Source organism: Adiantum capillus-veneris, chromosome 23 (genome assembly GCF_014529385.1).
Source record: "Adiantum capillus-veneris isolate H3 chromosome 23, ASM1452938v2, whole genome shotgun sequence".
In the NCBI taxonomy this organism is placed as follows: domain Eukaryota; kingdom Viridiplantae; phylum Streptophyta; class Polypodiopsida; order Polypodiales; family Pteridaceae; genus Adiantum; species Adiantum capillus-veneris.
The window spans coordinates 21,471,911-21,487,314 of NC_140953.1; the positions used below are offsets into that span (position 1 = coordinate 21,471,911).

At 43.6% G+C, this 15,404-nt stretch overlaps 1 protein-coding gene across 2 annotated transcripts in view; it reads right to left on the minus strand.

The window, feature by feature from the left end:
* Positions 1 to 838: 838 nt before the first annotated feature.
* Positions 839 to 15,404, minus strand: part of LOC147427506 (uncharacterized) — a 39,905-nt gene continuing 25,339 nt past the window's right edge. For both annotated transcript variants that reach the window (XM_086497224.1, XM_086497223.1), the window contains exons 8-13: positions 14,706 to 14,790; positions 14,040 to 14,171; positions 13,858 to 13,971; positions 1,425 to 1,472; positions 1,267 to 1,348; positions 839 to 1,179 (exon numbers count right to left, since the gene is read on the minus strand). In XM_086497224.1, coding sequence (XP_086353350.1) covers positions 1,031 to 1,179; positions 1,267 to 1,348; positions 1,425 to 1,472; positions 13,858 to 13,971; positions 14,040 to 14,171; positions 14,706 to 14,790 — 610 coding nt within the window. In that variant the 3' untranslated portion in view covers positions 839 to 1,030. The remainder of the gene's footprint in view (positions 1,180 to 1,266; positions 1,349 to 1,424; positions 1,473 to 13,857; positions 13,972 to 14,039; positions 14,172 to 14,705; positions 14,791 to 15,404) is intronic.

Here is a 15,404-nt window from a genome sequence, read left to right on the forward strand (position 1 = left end):
GATTGAAGTTTCAATCCATGAAGTCACCTTCTATATGCCTATATAAAAGGCTTGTATTCTCTCTTTTCAAATGCATAATCAAGCTTTACTTTTGTGTCTACATTGAGTCTACCTACTCCATTTGATCTCTCTCTCTCTCTCTCTCTCTCTCTCTCTCTCTCTCTCTCTCTCTCTCTCTCGCACGCGCACACACACCATGAATGCTACACTTACTAATCCTCCCTAACCCTATATGGAACCTAGGACAACATTTCTCACTATGACTTTTAGGTTATGCCTTGTGAGCCAGCAAAAGCAAGGGCGTACATCTACTAACATTTACAATTAGACAGATCTAAAAGGTTTAATATGCTTGATCTCAATATCAGGCAAGCTATAAACATTCAAATGTGCCCAATCTCCTTTAATCATCTTTGATTTTTAAAAAATGATTTCTGAAAAAATCAATTGCTTAAACAATACACATGGCATAAAACACTTCCCACGAAATTGTAATCAAAGGCGAGAGACAGAGAGAGAGAGAGTTTTCATTATCATCCTCGAAGGTCAAATATGGCCCGTGGTACCAAAAGAAGCATATCATGTGTGGTCTCACTGCTCAAAAATTATGGAAATGATCATTGCATTTCCAAGAGGCTACATTTGCACGCGCGCAGAGAGAGAGAGAGAGAGAGAGAGATGACATTAGATATAGGCAAACTCTCAATAGCTACAGATGAAGGGCTCGACATGCATGGGATAGGTCACGTTCTACACCGAGTAAGCAAACAACTTTAGCAAAGGCAAAAACTGATCCCATAGACCTTGTAGGACAGCAAAATAGAAATTACAATAGACGAGGCGCAAAACTCGCTCCTAGAAACTCATCAAGAGAAAGAGGGACGATACAACTGCCAGATCTGAAGAAGTCATGGCAACACAAAAATCATTATTCAATGCTTACCATCTGAGTTCACAAGCACATATCCACACCATTTTTTTGATGAGGCTGTAAACCCATATTGTCTCAAAACTCTTGAATTTACAATATTTATGTTCCTTGTGAACCAGAGCTAATATGAACATCCGCAGCTGGATTAGCTTGACTTTGACGAAGTGAGAGATCCTCGACGGAGCCAGAAATGACCGTGTCCACGTCATTTATTATCAGCTTGTCAATTTCATCGTCAGCCAGTTCCTCTTCAAAAAACAATTTGCAAACATTTAAAAAAACCAGACGAAATGGTCCTGCCTAATGATCCAAATGCAAAAAGAAAAAGGCCCTACCACCACCAGCCTGTAAACGCTTGAACACATCCACATTCTTGTAAGTGTAGCCAACAAAGTTGACATCTTTCGACGACAGCATCTGTAAACTTCGAGATTAACACCCACACACTCAAGAAAGAAAATTGTAGACTAGCGATGCCCAATGTTTAACATACCTTTCTCCAAGGTCCTGATTTGGATGAATGATGTAGAGGAGGATCTACCTAAAGGTGCAAAATCCAAGTACTCTCTTTAGCAGAATAAAACTCTCTCTCTCTCTCTCTCTCTCTCTCTCTCTCTCTCTCTCTCTCTGCAGACCCGCCCCCCCCTCGCGCTGCCCAGCCCCCCTAGCCCCGTCCCCCTCGTGCTCTCCCTGCAGCCTCACCCCCCTCTCGGCCCCACCCGTAAACCACCACACCCCCCCCCCCCCCCCCTCTGTGTAATAGAAGAACTCAACACAATCAAAGAGCAAGTGCCAACCATCAAAGAGGGGGAAGAGCAGCATAAAGAAATGATGACTTCTTGGGTGGACGTTATTACAAAGACTCAACAAAAAGCAGATGAGAGTGAGAAATGGATTGAGCTAGCCAAGAAAGGGAAAAGCATCCACACCCACCATTATCAACCTGACACTAGAAGAGGAGCAAAGAAGACGTGTACGCTCTCTACATGTGAGAATTTGCGGCCTTAAAGACAAAGATAATGTAGACGAAGAGGTAAAAGAACTCATGGTTTTGATGGGGGTTCATGAGCCGATGCACTCAAGAGCTTCGAGAGTGGGTAACAAGAAAAATGGGAGCAAGGGGGAAACCTCGAAAGAAAGGCTGCATGGAAGCGAAGAAAGACTTTTTGAAGAAGAGACCAACTCAAGAGAAGACGGGTATCTTTCTGGGGGATGACCTTACCCTCTCACACAGGTCGCAGATTAGAGCAGTAAGGAAAAAAGGTAAGATTGCTTTTTGCCGAGATGGAAGAGTGGTGATAATGGAGCCACGCTCCACATGACGGTGTGAAGCCTATGGGACCACACTCAAAGTTGCTACCTGGAATTGTAATGGATATATGCGCCTTGATGTGGGTGCTTTTGAGGAGAGTTTTAGTTTATGCTGAACAGAGTGTTTCAATCATTCAATCTAGTCATCTTACCGTTGTGTAGCCATCTCATCCCTTGGGAACTCTTGATGCGCTCACCACAGATCCAGTCGTATCAATCATCATCATCATTCAAAAGTCATGATTCTTATCTATCGGGTTCATTCTAGAGCTGTCATTGCTCCCAATTGCATTCATATGCAAATTCATCATCATCTCATTCTCGATTTCACATGTTATCCATACACAAATAACAAGATCTTCCAAAATCACTAATTCCCCACATGCTGAAAGATTCTTTGATCAAATTTCCTGTAAACTATGGAAGCGCCAAAGTGCTTTGTCTCCTCTTTGGTAGGACGCCTTAAGCTCTGATACCACTGTAACAGAGTTGGACATCCCAAGTCAGAAATTTGACACGACACACGAGAGAATCACTTAAAAACACTTCGCAAACTTAATCACAATTCACTTGAGTCGACACGGCTCGGCGTAGTTCCATGTCCAGAGATATTGGCCCCAAAATCTGGCACCCCTTTCGGTATTTATTTTTATATTAATGCTTGAGCGAAGTTACAACTCCCGCGGGCCCTTTCTGCTTAGATGCTCGTCAGCACACTGAAAAAGAGTGACCTTAGGTTCTTATTTGAAGGCCCTTGGACTCAAAATCAAAAGCAAGTACATGAAAAGCTGCAAGCTCAAAAGCAACTGGCCCAAAAGCAACAAGCAGAAATCCGTACAGCCTGCCACATGGCATATCAATGCAAAATGGGGAGGACCGTATTGTTGCCACATCAACATGTAAACGCAATCTACAGGATTACGTACCGTTCGTACGGTTCTGGCACGTCATCAGTTTGTGACTGAGGGAGGGGGGTTTGAAAAACAAGGGCGAGCAAGGGTGCAAGGGAAGTAACATGGGGGGGGGTCACAACAACAGCCCCACTTGAAAAGAGTTTGAGAATGTCCAAAATCATTTTCTTACAAACTTTCTTCAAGTGAGGGGGGTTTGGAAAACAAGGGCAAGCAAGGGTGCATTCGAGGTAGCAACACGCGGGGGGGGGGTGGAGGGGGAGGGTCACAGCAATAGCCCCCCTTGGAAAGAGTTTTAGAATGCCCAAAAGCATTTTCTTACAAGATTTCTTCAAGTGAAGACACAAACACCATGCATGCTCTTACTTATTGAGTTAGGATTATTGCCCATTGAGGTTATGGTTATGGAGAGAGTCCTGGAACACATGGTTAGATGCGGCAAATCCCATCACATCGACTTCAAAGTTCAAATGTCAGAGAATTGCATGAGAAGCAAGTTAAAAAGTCCAAAAGACACACAAAAGTAAAAAATGAAGTTCAGGATAGTTGTAAGACATCAAGAAGTGGTTTGGAAGATGGGATGTATTACGCTTGTTTCATGATGCTTCAATATACCTAGATGAATCCAGGATAAGCCCAGATTCACCCTTAAAAGGAAAGCACAAGGTATAGACCCATGGTAGTTACCCACAAGACAATATAACCATCAGCTCCATCATGCATAGTATTGACTAAATACCTCGACATCCCCACAGATGTCCTCAGTGTCCAATAGTGGGTGAAGAACTAGGTACTAACATATGCTCCCTAACACAACACACATCACACGCAGACACACATGAGCATACATCAACACAGCGTATTGAGTTTCTGTCATGATTGCGGATATAAAGGGCAGACTCAGCCATAATGAAGCCTAGCACTAAAAGAAGCATTAAATTTGAAACATTAGCACAAAAATGATGTAGTTGATAAAAGATAGAAAGAATTAGCACAATATAAACTTGTCGCAACTCGGACGAAAACTTCACAATGTGAAGTCTTCATTCGATAGCTCCACAAAGTTAACTGCACCAGATATCCGGCCAAGCGAATTCGAGGTTTCATTTGAAATAGACTATGCTAAACCAAAAGCTTCAAGGTAAAGTTTCACGCCCTTAAGTTTACATCTAGTACAATGGTTCTGTCCTTCTCTGTAGTCAAAGTCGCTTTTCTCGCCCGATAGTCGACTATAACAGACTTGGACACTCCAAGTCAAGAATCTACCACGACAGCACCAAATAACAACTTCAAAACAGTTCACAGTTCACAATTAATTCACATTGGCCAGACGGAGTTCCGTGCCTAGAGATATTGGCCCCAAAGACTGGCGCCCCTTTTGGTATTTCTTTTTGTATTAATCTGAGTTCAAAGTACAAGAGTGCGGGCACGAGCTCACACTCAGACTCTGCGTCCAGATGCTTTGAGTTGTGAGTGGCCTACCCACTTATTTAAAGAGTACAAGGGATGCCAAAAGCAGAGCCCCAAAAGCTGAAAATCAAAAGCTCAAAAGCTTTGTAAAAATAAAGCAAAGCCTTTTTCTCTTTCTCTTTTATGCTTTATTAAAATAAAGCAAAAGAAGTATCTTTCTCTCTTTCTTTCACTTGCGTAGAAAAAGCAACTGTCCAAAAAGCACTGCTGCCACAAAGCTGTTGTCCGTAAAGCCTGCCACGTGGCATACACTCTGCATTTTTCGAGTACAACCAGCCACGTCAACGTTTCCAGATTGGGCAGCCAGTTAGGGTTAGGGTTTTGCCACATCATCACTTTGTGACATACCCCCTCTTGAAAGCATTGTAATCGCCCTCGATTGTGCTTGCAAAACAGACAGAGGCCATAAACCGTCTTAGCAGACACTGACTGTTAGTACCTACGTACTAGGAACGCACATCTAGTACATGTATCAATCGACAGTCATATCACACGACATCAAAGGACATCAGTAGACATCAAAGGACATCACATGACATTCAACATTCATTCGGATCTTAGACCATGATTTATTGGCAATGTAGCTAACAATCGCATCTAGATCCAGTCGGGGCCTCATAGATGTCCGATTGACTAACCCCTATTGCAACCATGTCTATTCGAGATCAATTAGACCAAAACGCTGCAGTAATTTCGTCTATCAATTCTTGCACTTAAAAACAAGTCAAGAACAAATCAGTTTCATATTTACGAATTCCATTTCATAAAGTCATACAGCAGAATACTGTCACCTCTCAGTATCCTTGAAGCTCAAAGAGACATCAGTGACTTTAGTATACAAAAATCAAGGCATCTGTTGACAAAGGAGCGGAGTAACTCCCCTCTTGTGCATCCCACTGCACCAAATCTCCGGCCAAGCTGAATTCTGGGTTCCATTTGGAGTAGACTATGCTAAACCAAAAGCTTCGAGGTAAAGTTTCACAATCTGAGTATCTGCTAGGTCCTCCTCCTCCATCCACTTCGCATACAATGCAGGATAGTTCTTGAACTTAACCAAGAACCGCCTTCGGACTTTACCTTTATTCTTTGTGTCCTTATGTGCCAAAATCTGTTCAGGAACAAGGATCTCCTCGTTTTCTTCCACTTCGGGTTGCTCATCAAGCTCCCCATCATCGGGCACATCACCTTTAAAAACACATGGAATGCATTGTGAATCCTCCAAGTGTCAGGCAGTTTCAGTCGGAAGGAGACATCATTGATCTTTTCAGAGATCTGGAAAGGTCCGTAGTATCTCATACTAAGCTTTTAAAAAAGCCTCTCCTTTCCCTTTTTCTTTCTCAGGCGTGCCTTCTCAAAACGTAAGAGCACCCAATCATCCTCCTTCAATTTCAAATCGCGACGATGGCGATCCGTTGCCTTTTTCTGTCGTTCTTGAGATTTCTACAAAGACTCGCGGACCTTGGCAAAAGCGGTGTCTAAGTCGCGCGTACTCATCCGCTTCAAAAATCTTATTTTTCGTGCTTAGGAAGAGTGGAACCTTCGCAGCACCTTCAACAATCTCAAATGGCACCTTCCCCGTCGAAGAGTGTATCGTGTTATTGTAGGCAAATTCCACCAAAGGTAGATACTTTCCCATTGAGTCTTCTGATCCGAGATATAAGACTCCAATAAATCTAAAACCACTGAATTGGCAATCTCAAATTGCCCGTCAGTCTGCGGGTGGAACGATGACGAGTATTGCAACAGCGTGCCAATGTTCTCCCAAATTGCCTTCCAAAACAAACTCGTAAATCTGGGGTCCCTGTCGAAGACAATCGTCTCAGGCATGCCAAGTAATCTGAAAATCTGGGCCACAAACAGTCTCGCTAAGTGATCCGACTTGACTGTTTTCTTCGCTGGAATGAAATGAGCATGTTTGCTAAATCTGTCAATAACAATCCAGATACCATCGTGACCACTGTGTTCTCGGGAGATCAAAAATGAAATCCATCGCAATACTTTCCCGGGGGCGGGTGGGTATGGGCAAAGGCTGTAACAATCCATGTGCTTTATGCCTGTCAAAATTGACCTTCTGGCATACCAAGCAATTGCGCACAAACTCTTCCACATCCTTCTTGAGTCTCGGCCAAAAGAAGTATCTCTCTACCCCTTTCATGGTGGTGGCGATGCCACGGTGACCCGTAAAAGGTGGACAGTGGCATTCAATCATAACCTTTTCCCTCAACGGCTGTGTAACGCACAACATGGTTTTTCTCATCAAGTAGCCATCCCGAATGGAATATCCCGCTACTGTCTCCCCATCCCGTATCCGTGTGAAAACGTCTGCAAAATCTGTATCTGTGGCATACTGGTCGACCATATCCTCAAAGCTCCTATGATGTATCGCGGAAATAGCCAGAACCAACGGCTTCCGAGACAAAGCATCTGCCACCACATTCTTATGTCCCTGAACATGGACAATCTGGAAGTGAAACTATGACAAGATGTTCGCCCACCGCATCTGCTTTTCCGATAGCTGCTTCTGTGACAAGAAGTAGCGCAAACTTTGATGGTCTGTAAAGACAGTAAAATCTGCTCTGAGTAATTAGTGCCGCCACTGAGTAAGAGCATGGATAACCGCCAAAAGCTCTTTCTCATAAATGTGTGCTGCATTTCCGGCCTTGAGAACAATCAGCTCTCGTAAGCAATGACATGGCCTTCTTGCATTAAGACCGCACCCATACTACGACCACAAGCATCACAATATACTTCAAAAGACTTCTGCAAGTCCAACAAAGTCAAAACCGATCCCGCAATCAATTTCTCTTTCAATGTCTGAAAGGCAGTCACATATGTGGGTCCCCACGAGAAAGGGACTCCTTTCTGTGTCAAGATATGCAAAGGGGAAGCAACCTCTGCACCAACAACACTGGAGAGCAATACGATGAAGTACTAGGCTGGACAAGACCCTTTTCCAAGAGGTCTTTCACTTGGTTCATAATCTCTTCGTTCTGTGCTCGGCTCACACGATAAGGTGGCCAGTTCGGTGGTGTGCTTCAAGGTATCAGATCAATGGTATGATCTTCAGGACGAGCAGGTAGTAACTCGCCTAGTAGGCCCTCTGAGAAGCAATCGGTGTGAGAGTGGAGAAAATCTTGGCGTTCTTTATCAAGTTTAGACATATTTGTCCTATCCTCATCACTCAACTCTTTCATAAAGATCGAGTATACAAACAGACTAGATTTCATTAATTTAGAAATGGCCGAAGCCGATACAATAGAGACAGACTCGCCCTTTAGTTTAATGTCAAGTACAATGGTTCTACCCTTCTTTGTAGTCAATGTCGCTTTCCTCGCCCGATAGTCGACCAGGGCGTTGTTCTTGTGGTACCAGGGAATTCCCAAGAGAACATCACAACCTTCCAAAGGCATTATGTAAAAGTCCTCATGCCCCAAATACCCCTGACAATGCAACCGAAGTTTGCCAATGACAGGTGTAATGGCTACGTCCTTGCCGGTGCCGCTAGAACAGCGTCCGCAAGTGGTCCCATCCGATCGGGAGTGATCTCGAGCCGCGCCGCCAATTCCGGTGAAATGAAGTTGGCCTTGGCTCCTCCATCAAAGAAGATCAGGGCCTCTTGGTCTTTCACTTTGCCCCAAGCTCGACAAAGTTCTGTACTCTTGTCCATTGTGTTGCGATCGGTACCCACACAGTCTGAAACCAGTCATGTTTTCATCTTGCCTTTTCTTCCACGTTTCTCAATTGCTCTCAAACTCTCATGCCTTTCGTTGTCCTTGTCATTCTGTTCTTTCTGTGCCTTTTTAGGACACTTTGCGGAGATATGTCCAGGTTCCCCGCATCCGAAGCACTTCCCCTCCCTGATGAAGCGAGAGCTCTCCTGAGGAGTAAGCTTGGGTCGTGCATCCTTCTTTTCTGGGTTGCTCTTTCTCTTTCTACTTTCATTTGCTGAAGTCTGTTCAGCTCGTTGTGTCATGACCTCATTGGTGGGGTAGGTCAGACTGCCAGAGTGAATGGCAAAACCCCGTTTCGCATGACTCATCAGCTCCTGTATAGAAGCTGACTTCTGTTCCAAGCAGTGATCTCAGATCTCTGTAGGTAGACCCAAGGTAAACCGCTCAATCCGTTCTCTGAACGAGATCTTCTTGAACGAAGAGGCGGCTAGAAAAAAGCTCCAAAATCTCTCGCAATAAGCGTCCACTGTATCTTTCTTGGTCATCCGAAGATTGTTCCAAGCAGCTCGTATATCACATTCATACTCTTGAGTCAGTCAAGAAGAAATAAAAAGCTTCTTAAATTTCAGCCATTTAGCTGGCGCAATCTTGTTTAAGAGAAGCGTGGACCACCAAGTTCGAGCATTTTCCTTAAAGTAAGAGGCAGCTCTCCGAATCTTAGAGTGCTCTGAGTAGCGTCCTCCCGCGAAAGCGATGTCAAACTGATGTACAAAAGACAAAGCCTTCGACGCATCTCTATATCCCGAAAACATGTCAAATTTAATTAATTGTCCACCTTCCTTAAACTCTCGGACCTTCTTGCTTTTATCTTCCAGAAAGTCATAGTGGTTGGCTTTATAAAAATTCTTCTTCTTTGCATAAAAAGTTGTTGTCGTCAGAGTCTGAACTATCTATAGACGAGTCCTCTATAGAACTGTCACTCACTGGGCGAAATTTAGACTTCTTTGCCTTTTTGGAAGCGTTGTTTCTTGCTTCGCTTTTTGCCTTTGCGGTCTTCTTCGCTCAAGTCAGATGAGCTAGAAGAACTGTCAAAAGAAGAAGAAGAAGAACTAAGTACTTCTTCAAATCATACACGCTTCTTTTGTTTCTTTGCCTTTTCAAATGTCGACTGACGACCCAAATAACCTGGGAAGTCAGTGCCTTTCTTCTGTTTTTTACCGTGCTGTTTAGCTTTGTTTTGCGCGTCAAAAAGCTGAGCAATCCGTGTATCAACCACCTCTTCTAATTCCTTCTCTGAATACTTCTTGTGAGCAGAAGGTTTCTTGAGAGCGGGTTTTGGCGGTGGTGTTGTGGTTTTCTGCCACTGCGCATGCACTTCCTGAAAAAAAGTCTCGCTTATATATTTTGCAAATTTTGGGTCCTTCGCAAAATTGAGCATCATCTTTGTTGCATCGCCGATCAATTGACGGCGTTCCATCTCTCGACGCTCCGCCGGAGTAGGCAGAGGCGGGCCATACTCCTTGCCGGAATCTTCGTTGTGATCCCTTGCCGCACCTCTGGATGCAGAGAGAGTCGACTGATCCTTGCGTGAAGCCATAGGTGCCGCGGAAAAAAAAATCGAGATCAGATTTCCCGTAGAAGAGAAATCGGCCGTGCTCTGATACCCATGTAACAGACTTGGACACTCCAAGTCAAGAACCTACCGCGACAGCACCAAATAACCACTTCAAAACAATTCACAGTTCACAATTGATTCACACTGGCCCGGCGGAGTTCCGTGCCTAGAGATATTGGCCCCAAAGACTGGCGCCCCTTTCGGTATTTCTTTTTGTATAATCTGAGTTCAAAGTACAAGAGTGTGGGCAAGCGCTCACACTCAGACTCTGCGTCCAGATGCTCTGAGTTGTGAGTGGCCTACCCACTTATTTAAAGAGTACAAGGGATGCCAAAAGCAGAGCCCCAAAAGCTAAAAATCAAAAGCTCAAAACCTTTGTAAAATTAAAGCAAAGCCTTTTTCTGTTTCTCTTTTATGCTTTATTAAAATAAAGCAAAAAAAGTCTCTCTCTCTCTCTCTCTCTCTCTCTCTCTCTCTCTCTCTCTCTCTCTCTCTCTCTCTCTCTCTTTCTTTCACTTGCGTAGAAAAAGCAACTGTCCAACAAGCACTGCTACCGCAAAGCTGATGTCCGTAAATTGCGCCGCAAATTGCGTTGATGTTCGTACAGCCTGCCACGTGGCATATGCTCCGTATTTTTCGGGTACAGCCAACCACGCCAACGTTTCCGGATTGGACAACCAGTTAGGGTTAGGGTTTTGCCACATCATCACTTTGTGACATCGACCACGGCGTTGTTCTTGTGGTATTAGGGAATTCCCAACAAGACATCACAACCTTCCAAAGGCATTATGTAGAAGTCCTCATGCCCCAAATACCCGTGACAATGCAACCGAAGTTTGCCAATGATAGGTGTAATGGCTACGTCCCTGTTGGGTGCCGCTAGAACAGCCTCTGCTAGTGGTCCCATCCGATCGGGTGCGACCTCGAGCAGCGCCGCCCATTCAAGTCAAATGAAGTTGGCCTTGGCTCCTCCATCAAAGAAGATCAGGGCTTCTTGGTCTTTCACTTTGCCCCATGCTCGTCAAAGTTCTGTACTCTCATCTATCGTGCTTGGGTCAGTACCCACGCAATCTGAAACCAGTCCCGTTTTCATCTTGCCTTTTCGTCCACATTCCTCAGCTGCTCTCGAACCTTCAGGCCTGTCTTCATCCTTGTCATTGTGTTCTTTCAGTGCCTTTTTAGGGCACTTCGCGGAGATATGCCCAGTTTCCCCGCATCCAAAGCACTTCCCCTCCTAGATGTAGAGAGCTCTCTCTTGAGGAGTGAGTTTGAGTCATGCATTCTTTTCTTTCTTTTCTAGGTTGTTCTTCCTCTTTCTACTTCCATTTTCAAAGTCTGTTCGGTCCTTTGCATCATAGTTTCATCTGTGGGGTAGGTCAAACTGCCTGAGTGAATGGCAAAACCCTGTTTCACATGACTCATCACAAGATAGCTAGGTACGTAGTGTTCGGTACAAATCCGTACGTAAGGTACGTAGTACATAATGGATTGAGTTTTTAGGTACGTGAAAATTCGTCCTTTTTTCAAAAAGCCTAAAACTGAGAATATTTCATACCTTTACTTATGCATTCACCAAGACTTCAAATAAAGACTAGAGTCCACCACTCTAACCGAACAATGAAAACACAAAGCTAATCAATGTCTACAGCTAAATGTCTCATTGATGGTCTCTTAAAACTAAGAGCATTAAAAAAAAGAACATAATGATAATCTAAGATTGAAGTATGAAGTCCAGACTCTAATAAGTTCTGCAAACCTCACAATGCACGTTTTTTTTTTCTTTGAAAAAAAAGAATCCGTACAGATCCCTATCCATATGTACGGATTTGTATTGTACAGACCTATCCGTACGTTGTACGGATGCAACCTTGACTCATCAGTTCCTGAATGGAATCTGACTTTTGCTCTAAGCACTGATCTCGGATCTCTGTAGCAAGTCCCAAGGAAAACCGCTCAATCTGTTCTTTGAACGAGATCTTTTTAAATGAAGAGGCTGGTAGAAAAGAGCTCCAGAATCTCTCACAATAAGCGTTTAATGTATCCTTTTTGGTCATCCGAAGATGGTTCCAAGCAATTCGTGCGTCGCATTTGTACTCTCGAGTCAGCCAAGAAGAAATAAAAAGCCTTTTAAATTTCAGCCATTTAACTGGCGCCGTCTTGTTTAATAGAAGCGTGGACCACCAAGTTCGAGCATTTCCCTTAAAGTAAGAGGCAGCTCTACGAATCTTGGAGTGCTCTGAGTAACGCCCTCTTGAGAAAGCTATGTCAAACTGTTGTTTGAAAGACAAAACCTTCGAAGCATCTCTAAAGCCAAAAAACGTGTCAAATTCAATTGACTGTCCACCTTCCTTAAACTCTCGAACTTTCTTGCTTTTATCTTCCAGGAAGTCATACTGGTTGGCTTTATAAAAATTCTTTTTCTTTGCATAAAAGCTGTTGTTGGCAGAGTCCGAACTATCCAAAGACGAGTCCTCTGTAGAACTGTCAACAACTGGGCAAGATTTAGGCTTCTTTGCCTTTTTCTTGCTATTTCCGAAGCTTTGCTTTTTGCTTCGCTTTTTTACTTTTCTGTCTTCTTCGCTCGAGTCAAAGGAGCTAGAAGAACTCGAAGAAGAAGAAGAAGAAGAAGAAGAACTGGGTACTCCAAATCGAACACGCTTCTTCTGCTTTCTTGCCAATGCAAATGTAGACTGACGACCCAAATAACCCGGCAAGTCAGTTCCTTTCTTCTGCTTTTTGTCGTGCTTTTCTGCTTTGTTCTGCGCGTCAAAAAGCTGAGCAAGTCGTGCACCTCTTCTAATTCTTCCTTTGTGTACATCCTTGGAGTAGGAGGTTTCTTCAGTGCCGGTTTGAGGGGTGGTTCTGTGGTCTGCCGCCACTGTGCATGCACCTTGTCGAAGGAGGTCAGGCTCATAAATTTTGCAAATTTCGGATCCTTCGCAAAATTTAGCATCATCTTTGTTGCATCGCCGATCAATCGTCGACGCTCCATCTCTTCGATCTCCGCCTGAGTAGGCCGAGGCGGACAGCACTTCTCACGTGAATCTTCGCTGTGATCTCTTCCCGCATCTTCGGATGCAGACAAAGTCGACTGATCTTTGTTTGAAGCCATAAGTGCCGCGTAAAAAGGATCGGATTTTCCGTAGAAGAGAAATCAGTTGTGCTCTGATACCACCGTAACAAACTTGTAAATTAAAGCAATTAAAAAGATTCTCTCTCTCTCTCTCTTTCTCCTTGCGTAGCCAAAAGCTGGCGCTGCTGCCACGTGTCAACAGCCTGCCCGTTTTTCCCGCCACAAAACGTGCCGCTTTTTGAGGGCCTGTCCGTAGACTGCAGCCATGTCATCAATTCTGTACGGCATTTCCCGGAGCAGCCAGCATACACGTCAGCATTTCCGGCCACGAGAGGGTGTATGTGTGTGTATTGTGGGCACACCACGTCACCAGTTTGTGACAGGTTCACGCTTCATACATTACACCACATATGTTGCCCACCAATACAAAACCATCTTCTTCTCCAAACAAAAGAACTTCACCCATCCTACGTATGATCCACACTATTGCCTCCATCCGGCTCAACTCTCATTCTCTACAAGGCAGAACAAGGCGTTGGGGCACCGGTGAGGAGTCTCATCAACTATGCACTTCACGAGTTTGAGTATCACACCCTACTTCAGTTCTCAATTTTTTATCACATTAGAGCTTGCTTTTCCCACATTTTCAGCCATGAGCTCTCCTCTCACAACCACAAAGTGACGACTCTCATTTCCACAATTCTTGAGCATCACGAGTTAATCAGCTTCCCACACCCCACATGATATGTTTCTTTTGGTCCCATAGGTCATATTTGAACTACAAATACAAAAATGGAATCTCTCTCTCTCTCTCTCTCTCTCTCTCTCTCTCTCTCTCTCTCTCTCTCTCTCTCTCTCTCTCTCTCTCTTTTCACCTCTTCAAACTTCTCAAAGTTTTGTGTGTCTAGTTCATCTTTTACTTCTGGTTTATAGGCAGCCTCCATGTCGTAAAGCTTCTCCCATGGTATCCCTCTAAACCATGGATGTGCCTGCAAGTCAGTCCACAATGAAAACGGTATCAACCTGGTCAGATGTGCTTTGAAATGCTCATCTCTACCTTTACGTCACTTGCTCCTCTTGTACCCAGCCGATGATCAACATCACATAGCAACCTGCACATGAGGTCTCTAGCTTCTGGAGATAATCTTGCTTCTTCTGGAAACTTCAAGTACTTCCTCCAATAGATTATCTGCATAAAAATACAAAAGATTTTGAGAGTTCTCTTGCAGCCACCATATGTAGAAATGATCTATTAGACATGGTTAGTACATACATGCCCAGCAGATTTACAGCTAGCTTAAGATTCAAGATTGTTTGAAACAAAAGATCATTTGAACTGAGCCATCTAGCACAATAAGGGCTAGATTGAATCACTTGAGGTTCAAGATTGTTCCAAACAGAAGATTATTTGAGCTGAACTATCTTAAGATTCAAGATTGTTTGAAACAAAAAAACATTTGAACAGAACAATCTAGCACAATAAAGGCTAGATTGAATCACTTGAGATTCAAGATTGTTCCAAACAGAAGATTATTTGAACTGAACAATCTAGCATAATAAAGGAGTGTTTTAAAGACTCGAAAGTCATGATTGGTTTACTACAGCACTCAGATCAAGCAGAAACCATAAATATTGACAGACAGCAGGCAGCCCTAAGAGTATGACGCTTTTGCATCTACCTTTAGTTCAATGATATCTAACAAGAAGAGATCCTGATTTATACCTTTCTACATGTTGTCATTTGATCATCTGAACAAAATGGGGGATAGCCCACAAGCATTTCAAACATTATTGCTCCAAGTGACCACCTAAACAACAAGAAGAATAATGGGTTAAAATGAACCTAGAGTGGCCCAAAAGAGAAAAGATGCTTTAGGAAAATTTTGATGGTCTCAAAACTGAGAGCCACTTGAGAACTTTCTCAGTTAGTTGATAGTTTTTCGAACTACCAAAAATTGAAACAAAACCCAGCACAAAACACAGAGCCCCATTCAGGCGATTCATTCACATAATCAAACAAAGCATCTACACGTTAGTGCATTTAACATTTGAGGCCCTTCCGATCATCGTGAAGCAATGTTTGCTGAGTGTTGGATTGTTCACCCACCTACAGGAAACGTGAGCTGGATTTAGATCCTCGTGAGAGAGGTTGGTTTTACCCTATTAATAAGTATGCTACAATAGTAACTCAACTTACTACGAGAGGAATCATTGATTCACATACTTGATCATTGCACTTGGTTGAAAAGCTAGTAGCGTGAAGCTACCATGTGTAGGATTATGACTGAACGCCTCAAGTCAAAATCCATGCTGGGAGCAGCACTGAGCACTCTCTACCTCCCCGTAGACTTTAGATTAGTAAACATTATACTTTAAGGATACGATTAGTAAACATTAAGCATTTCAAGGCTGTAGCCACCAA